Raw genomic sequence first — 18218 nt, 5'->3', positions numbered from 1 at the left:
CCCAGCAGTAGTAGATGGTCAACACACAATGAACTCAATAATGTTTTGTAGACATTTTGTTTCATATTGCTTTGATTGGATTTTTTTTGGTCAACTGGTCTTTTGCTTGTATATTATGGTTTCTGATTTTGTGGTTTTACGAGTATCTTTGTGGGTCTTTCTTCCTTTCTTCCTTCCTTCCTTCCTTCCTTCCTTCCTTCCTTCCTTCCTTCCTTTCTTTCTTTCTTTCTTTCTTTCTTTCTTTCTTTCTTTTTTGTTTTTTCGAGACAGGGTCTCTCTGTGTAGCCCTGGCTGTCTTGCAACTCACTCTGTAGACCAGGCTGGCCTCGAACTCAGAAATCCGCCTGCCTCTGCCTCCCAAGTGCTGGGATTAAAGGCGTGCACCACCGCTGCCTGGCAGGTCTTAAAGTCCTAAGTCTTAAGGATAGGAAGTAGCTTCAGGCCATTTCCCTCCAGGCACAAGACTTGTCTTCATACCTCGCACAGTCCTTGTCCCTGGAACCCTGACTTTCCTGCCACCTGCCTTTCCTAACCCTTCTCACCCTTCCTTCACACCTGCCACCTCAGCTGCCACCCCTGCTGCTGTCTCTTTTTCTGCCTCTGATCAAACGGGCTGCCTCCATGAGTGGCTTGGGTGACTTCTTTGATAACATATTGTCTCCAAGTGGGACTCTGGCATTATTGTTTGGAGCCATATGCTTAAGACTTAAACCTCAGTGTCCAGGGATGAGCCCAGCTAGTATTGGGTCTGGTCAGCGATGGCCTTGTTGGTGACATGAACTTTGAGTTAAGATGGTTAAGGATTAGGTGAGAAAGTGCTGGACAAAACCCACGATCTCCTGGATGTATAACCAAGGGGCCTGCACATGTTGGAACATTTCTGGCCAGAAGAACTCCTTAGTCTCTGGGGTTCTTTTTTTTGTTTGTTTTACCATTTGTTGTAAGTTTTTGTTTGTTTGTTTTTTGAAACAGGGTCTCACTGTGTAGCCCTAACTGACCTGGAGCTTGCTATGTAAGACCAGGCTGGTCTTGGACTCACAGAAATCCACCTGCCTCTGCCTCCTGAGGACTGGGATTAGAGGCATTCTCCACACATCCTGCTGTGTGTGTGTGTGTGTGTGTGTTTTAAAAAATTATTTCTTTTTTAGATTTCTAATTCTCCCACTTACAAGCTATGCTAGCATTGTAGGCATTCCCCCTCCCCCCCATCCCTTGGCAATTCTGTACCATAGCCAAACTTTCACAGAGAGTTGGTTGTCACTTAAGGGCTCTATGTGGGTGAGGAACACTTAATCCTCAGGAATGAGGAGAGCCCATGCCATTGTGCCATACAAGTTGCTGCAAAGTTCTGTGCCTGCTTACTGCTATGCTCAGACCCTAGGCATGGGACATCAAGACCAGTGTCTAGGGAGCTCATTTAGATCCCCCTCAACTTCCCCAGGGACCCTTCAGAAACCTCTAAGACCCCTGAAGAAGGTATTTCCAAACGGATGCATCCCAAGTTTGGAGTGTAGTACTCACTTTGGCCAGCAGGGGTGCTGTTTCTTGGTAGGGGTTTGTGAAACTGTATGTAACTCACAGGCGATCACAAGGGCCCAGTGTTGGGTGAGTTTGAGAAGAATATCATCAAACCATGTTCAGGCAGCTTGTTTCTTTCAGGGGCTGTTCTGAGAGGGCTAGAGGCTTAGCCTTCTCAGAAGTTAACTAGAACACAGCATCCCCTGTCACAGAGTAATTTGCATGCCAGCTTCATGAATTTCCTGCCCCTTTCTTCCTGCCCTGGCTTTCTGAAAGCCAGGCCTCTCACATTTGCTTAGACTGTTGAGCCCTTGTTAGTAACTTGGGAGAGTATCTCCAGGAAGCAGTATCAAAAACTGCACTGACCTGACAGTCCCATCTTTCAGAATCTACGGAGCAAAACGTCCCACAGGGCAGTGTGGAGTGGCTTGCCCCTTCCCAGGTCCCCAGACTGGTGTTGCAAAGCAGAGAGGATGGCAGCTGGGATTCTCTCTGGGATTGTACGAACTAATATTTCTTTTTCAACACCCACTCTCAGATTTTGTCGTTCATCAGACTCTGCCGTACCAGTCGGTGTCAGTAGACACGTTCAACTCCAAGAACGATGTGTATGTGGCCATCGCTCAGCCCAGCATGGAGAACTGCATGGTGTTGGAGTGGGACCACATAGAAATGAATTTCCGGAGTTATGACAACATCACAGGTGTGTTGTGAAAAGAAGTATCCCCTGCCATAGTCAAGGAAAGGCTCGATTCCCTAACTTGGGGGGAGGCACATTCCAGTCCACACTAATGGTCCCTCTAATGTTTTCTCCATATGGTCAGAGATTGGCAATTCTAGAATTTCAGGTGGTGATTTCTCACTGGTGGTGATCCCTTTGGGAAAGAGGAGGTGGTGACTCCATGAGAAAGGTGAAAAGCTTTCTTTCCATGGTAAGAAAGTCACATGGCAATCCCATGGTCTGGCATACTTAAGGTGGCCTTAAGAGTTCAGACCCAGCTTTGTTTTTGTTAGGCTGATTATTTACTAATGAACTAACACACACACACACACACACACACACACACACAGAGACACACACACATACATACACAGACACACACACATACACAGACACACACACATACATACACAGACACACACACAGATACACACACACACACATACACATACATACACAGACAGATACACACACACATACATATACAGACACACACACAAATACACACACACACATACATACACAGACAGATACACACACACACACATACATACACAGACACACACAGATACACACACATACACATACATACACAGACAGATACACACACACACATACATATACAGACACACACACACGGATACACACACACACATACATACACAGACAGATACACACACACACACACATACACAGACAGACACACACACACACATACATACACAGACACACATATATACATACACAGACAGACACACACACATACATACACATACACACACATATACACATACATACACAAACACACTAACACACATATACACACATACATACACAGACACACATGCACACACACATGCACACACACATACATACACAGACACACATGCACACACACACACCACCCCTTCTCCCATCGCTTGCTCCCATGCTCCCCTGCTGGGTCGTGATGATCACTGCTCACACTTGTAAAAGCATAGCAATGAGAATGGACTGGTCATAAATCCAGACTTTTGGCTTCTTTTGGTGCAGGCGTGAGTTCCCAGGGTTTTAATGATGCTAAAAACAAACTATCTGCTTGTTCTTTAAATAAATGGATAAAATTAGGATAGAAACAATTTTTCATTCTTCTCGGCCTGTCAGTATAACTGGTACTGGTGCTTAGAAACAGCCCTGTGAAAGGTGGGCCATTGTCCTTCAAGAGACTTCCTGCCCAGGCTCCAGGAGGCATTGAACTGTTTCTCTGGAGTAGATCATGGTACAAATTCTGGGTTGGGAAGATCCTAGGAGTTTCTCAGGCACAAGTGTCTGTACAGCAAATGCAAGCGCATAGGTAGGCAGAAGCAGTGGCACTTCACCCCTGGGGGATGGGCCACTAATGAGTGTAATCATGAGCCCCGATGCCCAGGAGAGGCCACTAGCTCGAAGATGAGCTAGTTGCGGCTGCCACAGCCACCTGGCCTTCTGTGATGGAGCACGCTGTCCTTGGAGTAGGGTCCGGAAGCACAGTCTCGGTGCAGATCTGCATGAAGGACCTTGAACCTGGACCACGGCAGGGGAAAGAGAGGATGATGAAGAACTTGATATCCTGGTGGAGTTGGCCGTGTGGTTCTGTGTTTAGAGCTTGCCGGGGGATGCGTGGGCTGGCTCCTGCCCGTGTGACAGTGCAGTCAGCAGAGCTTTACAGGTGACCTACTCTGTTCATTGAGGGACAGAACCTATCCCTATGTGTGTCGCCATCCCAGTCCGATGAGGACAGAGAGGAGTAGCATCGCTGTTCACTCACTGCAGCTGCCTTTAGGGTTCTTAGTCTCCTTAATAAAAGGTTTCAAGAATGAGCTCAATGTAAGCACAAGGGGGATTTTATTAGTATTAAAAGGAGAAGCACGGGGCACATGGGCTCTGAGTCTCAGCAGCTGCCTGGAGGGGCAAATGAAGGAGAAGAGGAGGTCATGTGGTTTAAGCTGGTGTGGTCTGATACAGGCAAGCAAGAGGCCATGTGGTGGGGAGGAAAGCTTTAGAGGAAGGGTAAGGAAGAAGTCAAAGGCTAAAGAGTTGAGGAAAGCAGACTCAGAAAAGAGAGAAGAGCAGGAAAAGTTAGACCCTTATCTGAACAATTCAGAAAATCAGACTTGTGAACCTACTTGGCTGTGGCCTGGGTCTGGAAGCTTCTTCACTAAGAGTAAGAATTCTGGGAAGGGAAAATCTCATTAAAGGACTAATTAGTCCACCTAACTCATTAGCATAGCTTAAGGTGAGCCTTCTTCTCCAGAGGTGGTTCTTTAGCCAAGGTGTTTGACCCAGCTCAGCTGGTAGAGTAGATTTCTCTTCCACCAAGAGATCTTATTCTTTTTTTTGTTTTTTTACTCTAGCACTGGTGGCAACTGTAAATCATTCGTTCTTCATTTATTGGGCACTTCCTCCGAGCCAGCTGTGTTCTTCCTGGTGGGGACATAGTATTTGGGCAAGTTCATTAGTGTTCACATGTTTGTTTCATCTGTACAGTGGGAATTTTATGGCTTCTATTTTGTCTGTGTAATGGGATTAGTGTAGTTTTTTGGCAGTCTCAAACGGATGTAATGGGTATCTTATGTAAGGGGAGACTCTGAGGCTTTATCCACCAGGGATGAAATGGAACCAGCTCTCCTCCATCAGAGACCCCACCTTTCTGACTTCAGCTAAGACTTCTGAGACTTTTATAGGCACAGAAAACCCCAGAACTGGCGGAGACTGCCTGAGAATGAATTGTTCAGGCAGAGGAGAGTGTGTGCCTGTCTTGGTAGCTGAAGTTTAGTTTGGTGTGAAAGAGTTCTTCTGGCTTGGGTGGTCACGCAAAGCCACGCGTGGAGCCACTGGCCTCGAACAAGAGTAAGGGAGAGAGAGAGTGGATGGTTCTTCCCTACTTGGGTGGGGCCTTCTTCTTTCATTGTCTTGCTTTGTCATGGGTGATTCTAAAGTCAGAACAAGCTGCTCAGTTTGTTCTCAACATGTGCCTGTTGGGGTTTCGGAGGAATCAGAGAGGCACCTAGTTTCTCTTCTGGGGCCCTGGTGTTCCTTTGTCTCCAGTGAGAAACCCAATGGTCATGTTCATGTCAGTGTCCACTGGTTTCTCTCCTCCTCGGTTGCCCTTTTTGTATTTTTATTGTTTTGTGACTTCTGTGTATTTAGACTTGTAATTTTTGTTCCTATACTAACAGTCAGACAGTCAGACAGATAGACAGATGAGTGTATAGTACACACACACACACACAATCTCTTGCTGCTGACACTCTCAGGGACTGGTCACCTGGACAGTGGGATTGAAATCCTTCACTAGGACAGACAGACTTTTCTAAGGCCTCCTTCAGGGACAGGAACCTCTGTAGTCCATCTCTCCATCCCAGGAAGAACAGAAGCTTGATTTAGGAATTGCTGTTTGTAGGGTGGGAGTTCTTGAAGAACACTCGGATAGTTCAAGTCCTAAAGCCTTAAAGAAGACACCCAGCATTCATGCTAGCAGAGTCTTACATGGGAGAACACTGTCAGAGGTTTTCAAAGCATGTTTATTTAACAGTATGTGAAAGGAATGATCAATAATGAAAAACTAGAACGACCTGCTTTGTCCTGCAGTACAGGATCAGTTAAGTAGGATTTGGTGCATTCATGCTATATAATTAATTCATGTGATACTATTGCATAGTACTGTGTTTTTTCTCTCTTAGTTTTATTACACTTTATTTTTATGGATGTTTTGCCTCCCTGTGTGTATGCGTACCACTTGCATTCTAGTGACCACAGAGCCCAGAAGATGGCCCAGGATCCCTGGAACTGGAATTACAGATGGCTGCAATGTGGGTGCTTAGAACCTAACCTGAGGTCCTCTGGAAAAAAACATCAAATGCTCTTAAACTCTAAGCCATCTCTCTAGCACCACTATATAGTAATTTTTAAAAGTCTAGTTGTAGAAGATAGCATACAGGTTCAGTGGGGGAAAAAAAAAAGTAAGTTCTAAGGATGGGAGACAGATCAGTTGGGAAAGCGTTACTGGCAAGGATGAGAGCCTGAGTTTGATCCTCAGAACCCACATTTAAAACAAAAAGACAGATGTGGTGCCTTGTGCTTATAATGGCAGCACTGAGGAGGCAGAGACAGCTGGATGCCTGGGGCTTGCAATGAGAAACTATAACTAAGCACACACAGATACCTATGTACGTACATGTAAAAGTAGGTTTTTAAAAGGATGTATATAGTATAAACCCCAATGTTTTTAAAGAAGTATATTTGCTATAGTGATAGGTAAGTATTAATAATGGATTAAACATTAAGGAATTATATCAAAATGTTAATATTTACCAATTAGTGTTGGTTTCAGCATAGATTTTAATTTTGGTTATGTCTTTAGTGATGGAGTATGGGTGACCTAGATTTAAAACCCAGGCACTATCACATACTGGCTGTGTGACTTTATATGAAATGCTTGACCTTGCTGTGTCTTATTGTCAAGATGAACATGCTAGTAAGACTTGTACTGTCTCTAGCGGTGATTGCAGAGAGGGAGTAAACAGGTGAAAGTGCTTAGGCTGGTGATTGCAGAGAGGGAGTAAACAGGTGAAAGTGCTTAGGCTAGTACCTGGTTACCATGGTTACAAGGACCCACTATCTACGTTTTACCTGTGGTTATTTCAAATTCTGCTTTGGTGAACATCACTTTTGTCCTCAAAAAACAAACACACAAACAAACAAAACAAAACAAACAAACAAAACAATGCTAGAGTTCATTTCAAACAAAGGCAAGAGATCAGGCTGCAGGAAGTTCAGCACAATAAAAGAGAAAAATAAATCCCTTTTTGAAAGGCACTGATTAGCCCCAAAGCTAATCTTCAAGATAGAAATTGGGTCATTATCCTTGTAATTTACAGACCAAATTCACTTTGGTCAAATTACCGGGAAAATTAAAAGAAAGACAAAACTTATTATGATTTCGAAGGAGGGGCAGTCATCTTTGGTAGGTGGCCTTCTTCAGTGGGGGATGGGAGTCCAGTGTAGAAAGAATGTCAGTGGGAACCCAGAGCAGAGCTGGAGTGGGTCATTTGTGATAAGTCACTTACCGTGTGATGCCACTCCTGTGTGCCAGCGCCATGCACTAAGGGTCTTGCACACCCTTTAATGTCTTCAGAGGAGGCCCTGAGGACCTCCTGGAGACATGCAGTGCAAAACACCATTCTGACCGCTTCTTGTGTACTGTGCTGTGGTGTTAGGTGCACTGGCATTGTGGCTGATCAGTTGTCGTGTCTCTTTCACAGTGTAGCTACTAAACAGTAGCTCTTTCCCCTCCCCGCCCCTTTATGTCCAGCCTTTGTGCCTGTGACTCCACCTGCAAGTGGATTGACAGCTTTATCCTTTCATGGCTGGCTTTATTCACTTAGCAGAATGTCCTCAAGGCCAGTCTGTGTTGTACTAAACATCAGGCTTTCCTTCCTCTTGGAGGCTGAATACTATTCTTGGAGTTCATGGACCGCAGTTGGTTTATCCCTTCATCTGTCTGTGGAAGCCTGGCTATAGCATCCACCTTTCAGCTGCTGTGTGTAATGATGCTTTCAATAAGACTGTCTTGGTATATTTAGTGCTGCTATTACAGGAAGGCATATAAGCATCAGAAATTTCTTTCTCAAGATCTGGAGTCTGAGACATCCAAGATCAAGATACCAGCAGATTTCATGTCTGGTGCAAGATCACCCTTCATGGCTATGTGTGTGTGAACGTGTGTGTGCGTGCATGTGCATACATGTGTGTGGTATATGAGTGCTTATGTCTGTGAGTACAAGCACATGTGTGCCACGTTGCATGTGTGGGGGTCAGAAGACAACTTTGAATGTCCATCCTCACCTTTCATGTCGTTTGAGACAGATTTCTCTTTTGTTGTTTGTCTATGCTAGGCTAGCTAGCTGGAGAGCTCCCCCTGTTTCTGTCTCTCATCTTGCTATAGAAGCACAGGACTCTAGGACTGTGAGATTTGACCTTAGGTCCTTGTGCTTATGCCCAGAGCCATTTCCCTAGTCTTTCAGTTCATTTGTACTCCATCCCAGTCCTGGCCCAGTCTCTTCATGGTGAAAGGCAGGAGGAGGTCCCTAGGATTTCTTTTGTCAGGGTCATTCTAATCATGAGTGACCTAGCTACCTCTCCTACTTCCTGACACAATTCCCTCAAGGTTGTTATAGATGGAGAAATCCCTACTCCTGAATTCCCCCTAGCCCCAGCCATGGCAGAAATCTTGATTCCTGGGCTCCTGAGGGAGAAGAACTCACAGAGGGGCACAGCTAGAACGAGTAGTCTGTTTATTTTTAACAGGAGGGTAAGCGAAAGTAAAGCTGCCCACTAGAAAGGAGCCAAGCAGACTGGCAGCCGTCTCCACATCTGGACTTCTAATCCTTGACTTACCAATTTCCAGTCATCCTCCCTTGGGGTGCCTTAGGGTGGTCCCTTTTCTAAAATAGCTGAGGAATTTTTTTGGAGTCGTTTTTATCCACAATTTAGTTTGTTATCCTTAAATGTCTTTGATGCAAGACTGCATCGAAATGCAAGAAAGGTGTAACTACCGATGCAGTTGACAAGTTTACTTAGAGAAAGGGCAATGGTTCATGTTCCCTGTCTTAGCTTGGGTTTCTAGTACTGTGATAAAGCACCATGACCAAAGCAACTTGGAAGAGGAAAGGGTTTATTCAGCTTATTTTCATCATCAAAGGAAGTCAGGAGAGTAACTCAAGCCAGGCAGGCGGGAGCTGATTTAGAAGGCATGAAGGAGTGCTGCTCACTGGCTTACTGGCTTGCTCCCTATGGCTTTGTTAGCCTGCTTTCTTATAGAATCCAGGACTACCAGTCCAGGGATGGCATCACCCATAATGAATGGGCTGGCCCTTCCCCTACCAATTAAGAAAATACCCTACAGTCTTGCCTACAATATGATCTTATGGAGGTGTTTTCTTAATTGAGGCTCCCTCCTCTCTGGTGGCTCTAGCTTGTGTCAAGTTGACATAAAACCAGCCAGTACAGTCCCCAGAGGAATCTGTGGGACCTGTCCAAGACTTGCTTGGTTGGTTTTCCTAGAGCCCCACCTTTCCTCTCACATGGTCTGTTTGGCTGTCTCAGATCCCAGCTGCAAGCTCTCTTCTGTATCTTCCCCAGTGTTCCCAGTGACTTGTCCTGGTTGGTTTTTGTCACTTGACACAAATCTAAACATATCTGGGAAGAGGAAACTGTATCCGTAAGACTGTCCTGAAGCCATGTGTGTCTGTGTATCTGTACAGCATTTTCTTGATTGATGATTGATATGGGGGGGGGGGAGGGGGTCCTGGATGGTTTAAAAAAGCAGGTTGAACAAACCACAAGGATCAAGCCAGTAAGCTGCCTTCCTCCATAGTTTCTGCTCTAATTCCTCCTCCAGGTTCCTGCCCTGACTGCCCTCAGTGATGGAGTAGAATGTGGAATCGAAGATCAAATAAAGCCTTTCTTCTGCAAGTTGCTTTTGGTCATGGTCATGATGTCTTTATCACCACAATAGAAAGCATAGCTAAGATACCAACCTCACTGTTTCTACACGAACATTTGTTTTAAATCTAACTGAGGTCAGGTTTCTAGAGCCCTGGCTTTCCATTGGTCTGCTTGGCTGTTTCAGACCCCAACTGCAAGCTGCCGCCTTCCTCTTTCCCAAGGGTCCCTGTGTAAGAGAGTAAACATGAACATCTGGTCTCCCAATTTAGTATCCAGGTATCTCTTCCAGGCCTTGCTTTAAACACGTTTGGGTTTATGCACAGCCATACTAACACCTCTTTCCTTTGGCCACAGGCCAGTCCATTGTGGGCTGCAAGGCCATCCTCATCGACGACCAGGTCTTTGTGGTGGTGGCCCAACTCTTCGGTGGCTCTCACATTTACAAATACGATGAGAGCTGGACAAAGTTTGTCAAATTCCAGGACATAGAGGTGTCTCGAATCTCCAAGCCCAATGACATCGAGCTGTTTGAGATCGACGATGAGACCTTCTTCATCATCGCCGACAGTTCGAAAGCGGGACTGTCCACAGTTTACAAGTGGAACAGCAAAGGGTTTTACTCCTACCAGTCGCTGCACGAGTGGTTCAGGGACACGGATGCAGAGTTTGTCGACATCGACGGGAAGTCACACCTCATCCTGTCTAGCCGCTCCCAGGTCCCCATCATCTTGCAGTGGAATAAAAGTTCCAAGAAGTTTGTCCCCCATGGTGACATCCCCAACATGGAGGATGTGCTGGCTGTGAAGAGCTTCCGAATGCAGAACAGCCTCTACCTTTCTCTCACCCGGTTCATTGGGGACTCTCGAGTCATGCGGTGGAACAGTAAGCAGTTTGTGGAGGTCCAGGCTCTTCCATCCCGGGGGGCCATGACCTTGCAGCCCTTCTCCTTCAAAGATAACCACTACCTGGCCCTGGGGAGTGACTACACATTCTCACAGATATATCAGTGGGATAAAGAGAAACAGCAGTTTAAAAAGTTTAAAGAAATCTATGTGCAGGCTCCCCGGTCCTTCACAGCCGTCTCCACCGACAGGAGAGATTTCTTTTTTGCATCTAGTTTCAAAGGGAAGACAAAGATTTTTGAACATATCATTGTTGATTTAAGTTTGTGAAGGTGTGATTGGAAGGATTTCAAAGATGTGTAGTGTTAGCTCTCACAAGAGAGAGAGGACCAAGAAGAAATAAAATTTAAAAAAAGAAAATCATAAAGTAAGCCAGGCTCAGAGCTCTGAAATTAAAATTCATAATGCACTGGGGGAAATAGTTAGACATTTTCAAACCTTTAGGATTCACATTTTAACCAGGGATTGCATTTTTCTTTTGGCTGATTGCATGACAGGCCTAGGCTGCTGTCTACAAACGACATCTTAAAGCCTGTAATTTCTGAGAAAGGAGTACAGCATCTTCACCATCTAGAAGGCAATGTGCTTCTACTTCATGTTCAATAAGAAAGGATAAAGCGGACAAGATGGGCCAGCCCTTTTAGTGAAATCAAGAAAGACAAAAAGTCCCCGCCCGTCTAACCCCACTGCCCTTTCCTATCCTATCTTAGCAGTCTTGCAGCTGAGAACTAGTAAAATGAAAGTGAGATGAAAAGATTTACTGATCAATCTGTTTGAAAATCTTAGAACTCCCCGCAGTGCTATTTTGAGCCATCCTAGTTTCCTGAAAGTCATGGCCAGGCCGGTCTTCCAGAATCTTCCTCGGTGTAGAACCTCGGCTCTGTCCTCATCTGGGTGGATCTCCCTCATGAGTACACTCCCAGCTTAGTGTTTAACATCGTTTCCTCTGCCACAGAGAGAATATTCTAGTGACACGTGTTTAGGCCAGCACGGGACGCGCCCGAGATAAAAGGGTTTCCCTCTTTTTTTTTTTTTTTTTTTGGTTTAAAGTTGACCCTCGAGGTGGCTGGAGCAATCATGCATGTTTGATGTCCTCTGTTGCTCACTCAAATCTCTGAACCTGTCCTTTCAGTTTGTGGGTAACTGGCAGACAGGCCAAAGGCTGAATGGTGCTTTTCATCTGTCCCTTAGAGGGATGGAACAGGTGTTTCCATCTCCTGTGCATCGGATAGAGTTTTTGAAGTGAGATTTTACGGAGTCAGAGGGCACTTCACTCAGATCTCCGTGTGCTTTGAGACCCAGAGGGGGTCCTTTGATTGTTGCATGTCTTTGCCCTCTGGACGACTTAATATTTCAAGTAATTGATTGAATAGCAACCTGCCTACCTACCCACCTGCCTCCCTTCCTCCCGGTACAGTCCTTTGTTAACTTGTAGGTATTACAGTGGCTGGCTCATGCAGCTCTGCTGAAGTTTCTAAACATACAAAAATCAAAATCGCAGCTTGGATACTTGAGACAGGGGCACACCTTCCTCTTCTGGGACACTTAGCAGTAGGAAGCATGGCCATACACTAGTGGTGGGGTGTCCGGTAGAACTTCAGGCAAGACCAGCTGGAACCAGATGAGCTTAATCTCAAAGACTGGGTCTGTGTGTGGGACCAGGTGGCTTATTTCAAAATAGGCCTCCAGTGGGAACAGCAGGGAAGCTCTTGGGGTCTGGTTTTGTCGATGGTTGCACAATGGGTATTCTGTCTGAGCAGCTGCTTTAGGGGAGTGTTTTGCAGGGTAACCCTGTCCCACTGCGGTATGATGTAGTTTTTATGGTCAATCTCATGCTCACTCTGTAGATAGGTAGAGGGTATGGCGCAAATGTGAATGCATCTGTTGTTTCCTGACTGTAAGCAGCAGGGAATGATCAGTGCGCCACACTGGAGAGCTATGCACTGATGGTACTCAGGACTCCTGGCTGATGCTTCCAGCCTAGGGGGTCAAGGACTTTAATGAACTCTGGCTCTATAGTGTGGTTGCTTACACCGCTGGTGCTAAATGCCAAGCAAATGGAAATAATGGTCTGTTTTAATGTTCTAAGCGTAAATTATGCTTTCTTTGCATTCATTTGTCTTCTTGGTTCATTTGGATTGTCCATGAGTTCCCAGCTCTCCATATTGGAGGCTGAAAGTGTGATGTTTCTGCTAATTCCTTCCCCTGAAGAACTGGCGAGCCATGTTCCTCCATGCATGGGTTCCCCAGACAGGCTGGTAGCACTGATGTCAGGTAGAAATAACACTTACACTTCCCACCGCTTGTAGAGGAACACACAGGGATGTCTCCCAAGAGTGCCACCTCTACAGAGCCTTGCACCAGCTTCTCTGTGCCTCCTCACAGGGAGAAGCCAGGGACTTGCCACGGCCATGGCTTAGAGTTCAGAAAGCCAAGATACGGGGTTTGACTTGGGGGTGGGCCAGGCTGTCAGACCCAGATGAAGCATTTGGGGATCATAAAAGACCCCTGGTAGGTGGTGGGGCTGGGGTATGAGAGGATGGGCATTCTGCTCTACTGCAACCAAGTTTTCTTTTAAAGACAAGTTTATACAAGACTGGAGTTTGCAGCCTTCTGAGTTCTGCGCTATGGGAGGAGATATTTGTTCTGGCCAACTTAGCGAGGCAACATAGATGTTCTTGGCATAAGGTAGGAAGCTTTGCTTCATTAATCTTACTGCTCTCTCCCAAGAATCCCTGAAGTTTTAAGCAATTTCTGCAAAATGCTTTCTACCAGTAAAATAACAAAACCCACCCACACAGCCATAGCAAGAACCCAAAGCAGAGAAATGCACAGGACTGTCCAGCTGAGAGGGACTGGTCCCCCCCTCTTCCCACCCTTTCTCCCTCTCTCGCACTCTTCCTTCCTCCCTCCTCATTTCTTCTTTCTTTCCTTCCCAACACCCATCCACTGACATCTGCTTAGCTTGTCCTTTGTCCATTTCTGCAGCTGGGCTCCTAAGATGGTCCCTCCAATCAGTCATGTGGCTTTAAGGCCAAAACCTGAAAGCAAGGGTTAGTCCTCAGACTGTAGGATCCGTAGTAGATTTCTATAAAGACTAAAAATAAACCTTAGGGCTGACAAGCACTTTGTTCTTGGGCTTTGGATAAGATCAGCTCGCATCCCGGAAGCTTCCTGTCATTCCTGCTGTGCATCTGTGTTCTGCTCATGTGTCACATGGAGCTCTTTGGCTTACGGAGGGCAGGTGTTATTCTAATTTCAGAGAGAAGGAGGTAGACACAGAACCGAAGTGGATGGCCTGCCTGAGATTGTCCAGTTTTAAGCAGCAAAGCTAGAACTTTCCCGTGGACAGCAGGTGCTGTGTTTTCTCTCTCTCGTACTCTGCTGTGCCTGCCCCAAGACAGACTCTGTTACCATGACAGTGAAGACAACAGCAGTTCTTGTAGATTAAGTAAATGTGCAAGAAGAATGAAGAACCAGGGGGAAAGTCATGCCCGATATACACCGTTCAATCATCAATGCCATCAAACAATTAGCAAGCACCTCAGAACTATGGGACATGCCTAGCCGGGCTTGAGAAAGCCTTCCAGAAGTGGTGGATGGCTTCAGTTGTCTAGGGAGGATTTCTAGCAGGCATGGCTGTATCTCCTCGAACATAGCCATGCAGGGAATGCTGAGTCTGGACACATCTGGTTCTTGTCACGATGTCTACCAGATACGATGAGTTCTAGGAGAGAGAGATTAAAAACCCCAAACACAGGAGCAGTGATGAATTGCTCTGGGCCATTGTTGTGTTGTTCTTCTCGTGGAATGAGGCTGTGTGTTTTTAGGGGAAAAAAAAATCAATGTGAGATGTTGCAAGTTGAGCTGCTAGGAGTGCTCACGATGGAAATTTCTCTGGCTAGGGGAGCTCCATGCAAGCCAGATGAAGGTCTGAGGGAGGCTCTCCGGTTTGCATGCCCCCTAAAGGAGATCTCACGGCAGCTTCCTGACTCTTCTGCAGAAGACTCACTCCTCGTGTGGCTTCACTCCTTGTGGGACGGAAGTTACTTCCTTAGACAATGCCAAGGGTTTTGTTCGAAAGCGTGCTAGAGCAGAATCAGCAACCTAGCAGCAGGTGCATAGAACAAGTTTAGATCTGGGGCACCATGGAAAAAGTGGGGAGAAACGCAGGGCAGATGATGGTTAGGGAATGAATGCTTTGTGGGGAAGGAGGAAGAAGCTTGAAAGAGTAATTTAATAATTTAATAATTTTTGTTGCCTTAGCAGAGGGTAGAATGACCAGGCATATCGGCAGCATGCCAATCATTGAACAGCATCCTCTGGAATGCTGATTCAAGTAACAGTGACATCATTGGGCCGCTGGACTCTCAGCCGAGCACTCTGCTCTTTACCCTGTCCCATTGCTTGTGCCAGAAGCCACCTTTTTCTAGTGGGAAACTACGCATTCCCTATCCAGCCCCCTGACTATCAGGAATGTACGAGAACTGTGATAAAATAGGCCAAGATGCCATTTGGTACTGTTTTTATGTCTTTTAAATGCACAACTTAGGTGAAATAATACTTTATACGTGTATGGAAGTAAGTTTTACAGTAGGCGGACAATGGCGGGTGTGTTTTCAAGTTGTATCTACTTAGCTCTTTTTGGAAAATAGATTGAACACATGATATGCCTCTTAATTCTATATATTCTGTAATCCTATGAATAAAAAGTAGTAAATGCCTATTGCAGCTTTGATCTCTGGTCTGCTTTAAAAAAAAAAAACTGGGTGTACCCCCTGGATCACAGAGCTGAAGGGTGCTGCAGAGAGCCAGGCGTTTGGGGAGGACGGAGATATCTCTATGGCTGCCTTGCTGTTTAAACAGAAGATAGGCACCATGGGGGCCATTTGGGTTTTCACTTGGAAACTAAGAATTCATTTAAAAGCCATTAATATTCACTGAAGAACTTCCTACCTGATCTGTGGTCTCAGAAGCCTGCTAGGTGGGCTAGGAGTTCCAGGAGTCTCTCAGGAGTTTGTGATTATCTGGGACAATTAGAGGAAGGGTATCTAAATCTTGTCTTGTAGAACTCCTTGAGGGTGGGACTTCCATCCTCTGTGTGTCTAGGATCTAACCGTCACTTAGAAGTCTATAGCACATGGCTGTCACATGTACCTTAGCCTCGGACCCATTGGTTTAGCTGGACAAAGGAAAGGTCAACAGCCTAATTTACATAACAGAGACAATACCTACTGTGTGCAGAGTACTCTGATGTGCAGGGAGCTTCATAAAAAGTGCTTAGGTGCCGGACGGTGGTGGCACATGCCTTTAATCCCAGCACTTGGGAGGCAGAGGCAGGCAGATCTCTGAGTTTGAGGCCAGCCTGGTCTACAGAATGAGTCCCAGGATAGCCAGGGCTATACAGAGAAATCCTGTCTCAAAAAACAAAACAAAACAAACAAAAAAAGTGCTTAGGTGTAGTTCACTGGATCATAGACAGCAGTATTGCTAATTGAATAACAACAAATTAAGTAGATAGCTGATGACTGCCCAGGCCTGGCCCAGTACCAGCTTTCTGTTGCTACAATTGTACCCCATTCCCAGGGGCAGGAGCCCAGGCATGGCGTAGCTGGTGCCTCTGTTCAAGGTCCCCTAGGACCATGTGTGACATCTCCTGGAGCACCAGTTTGTTCACAACATGGAATTTACTTTCTTGTGATTGTCATTTGAGAGTCCCCATCTCCTTGCTGGTCCTTGGATGGGGGGCTTCTTTCAGCTCTGAGAGCCTACCCCCAGGTCCCTGTACTTCTCCAGCATTCCTTCAGCCACATAGCTATGAGCTTTGCCAGGTCATCTGGAGCCCAGAAGAGAAAACCCATCACTTTGGCCCGGTTTTATTGCTTTGACGCAGGTCACAGACTCTGCTCTCATCCCTTGAAGGTCTCTATGAGGACACAATTTATGAGGACCGAGAAGTCAACCTCTCTCGATTGGATGCTCAGGTCATCAGAACAGGCCCCAGCTATCAACTGGCATTCACTCAGAGCCAGGGCAACAAGGAGCTGTACGTAGAGAGAGCTGATTCTTAGGGACAAGTTCACTGTGGGTCACAGGAAATACCTTTTTGATTGGCAGATATAAGGTCTTTTGCGTTCTTATTTTGTAATTAAATCCTTGTTTCATGTTTGTGAGGTGCAGAAAAGAAGTAAAAATCTCCAAGCCTGCAAGCCTGAAGCTCCTTAAAGCAGAGGCTGATCCTGACAGCCCGGTGTGGTTGGTCTTGGATATCTTTGAGGCTCGGCAATCCCAACAGAGGCAAGGACTCTTTCCTTCTCCGTTCCTCAGAGCGCTAATTGAAGCCGAACTGTCTGGGAAGAATTGGAGCCCCGAGTAATGTGTTCCCTTCACTGATCAAATGGCTGTACAGTTGGCTCGTACGTGTCTCCCAGACAGGACATTCCATTACTAGCTGGGTCTAATTGGCACAGATCACTTTTTTAAAAAAGCAAAAAACAACCACAAAAAAATGAATTGGTAGCAGAGGTGAAGCTGAAGGCATTCCACAAACCCAACCTCCTGGCCTCTGCTCCAGACAGCCTCTCCTTAAGTGTGAACTTCTGGTCCTGCCTGGAGTCAGTCAGCAAACCAGGCAGGAAGGCTGTGGAGGGTGAAAGGGTTCCTCAGGCGGTAGCTTAGCAACCACTGCCATCTCTGACCCCTCCAGAACCTTCTGTACAGACCTCTGGGTGTCTGGTCCAAGAGGCTTCCAATAGACAGGAGGGAAAGGACAGCTGGGTTTCCCTCAGGACAGGAGGAGAAAGTTTAGCTCACCGAATCAAGACTGTCGTTGTTCCCACCCCCTCAAGATGGCACAGAGCTCAGAGCCCTGTCTTAGTTCCAGGTTGGGTGAGAGGTAGTCACTCTGGGACAACCCAGTTTCCTTAGGGAGGGCATGGTAGCCAAAGGCAACAATGAACCAGGGGAGGGGCTACAAATAAAACAGGGGAGGGACTTCCGGTAAAGTGTCACTCTGGATGCTTGTCCTGGCCAAGACTCCCACGTTCATTTTCCTTCAGTCTTTTATGAACGGTGGACACACCGCAGTTCCATAAAATTTGTTTTTTAATTTCATGTTTACGTCCTTTCCCAGTCCCTTTATAGTATACAGTGCCTTGGATCTTACATCACACGAAAGTCCCAACTCTCTTGTTCATCAGACTCTTTCTAGCTAATTCTGAGTTCTCACCATGTGACCAGTGCTGTGTGTTGTCAGAATTCAGAAGTCTTAAGAAAGAGACAAAAGGCAGGGCTTCGTGGCACACGCCTTTAATCCCAGCCCACAGGCCCCAGAGGCAGGCAGAGCTCTGTGAGTTTGAAGCCAGCCTGGTCTACACAAAGCCCTAGTCCAGCCAATGAGAAAGCGAGTGTGTGAGTGTGTGTGTGTGTGTGTATGAGAGAAAGAGAGAGAGAGAGACAGACAGACAGACAGATAGAGGCAGAGACACAGAGACACACAGCCACAGAGAGAGACAGAGAGACAGGAGGAGAGAGAACATGAGTAAGGGAGTATAACCCTTAATGAAACAGCCCACACGCCACACAGATAGGACCAGCTGTTTTGAGTTCTT

At 46.2% G+C, this 18218-nt stretch overlaps 1 protein-coding gene across 2 annotated transcripts in view; it reads left to right on the top strand.

The window, feature by feature from the left end:
• Positions 1–15334, top strand: part of Lgi2 (leucine rich repeat LGI family member 2) — a 32835-nt gene extending 17501 nt beyond the window's left edge. Inside the window, exons 6-7 of one of the 2 annotated variants that reach the window (XM_028765292.1) lie at positions 1961–2221; positions 10061–15334. In XM_028765292.1, the coding sequence (XP_028621125.1) occupies positions 1961–2221; positions 10061–10878 (1079 nt within the window). In that variant the 3' untranslated portion in view covers positions 10879–15334. The remainder of the gene's footprint in view (positions 1–1960; positions 2222–10060) is intronic. The other variant, XM_028765293.1, reaches the window with a different exon arrangement.
• Positions 15335–18218: the final 2884 nt, after the last annotated feature.

Source organism: Grammomys surdaster, unplaced genomic scaffold (assembly GCF_004785775.1).
Source record: "Grammomys surdaster isolate TR1022 unplaced genomic scaffold, NIH_TR_1.0 150, whole genome shotgun sequence".
Taxonomy (NCBI): Eukaryota; Metazoa; Chordata; class Mammalia; order Rodentia; family Muridae; genus Grammomys; species Grammomys surdaster.
Note: the sequence above shows the minus strand (reverse complement) of the source record. Positions and strands in the feature narration are given on the sequence as shown.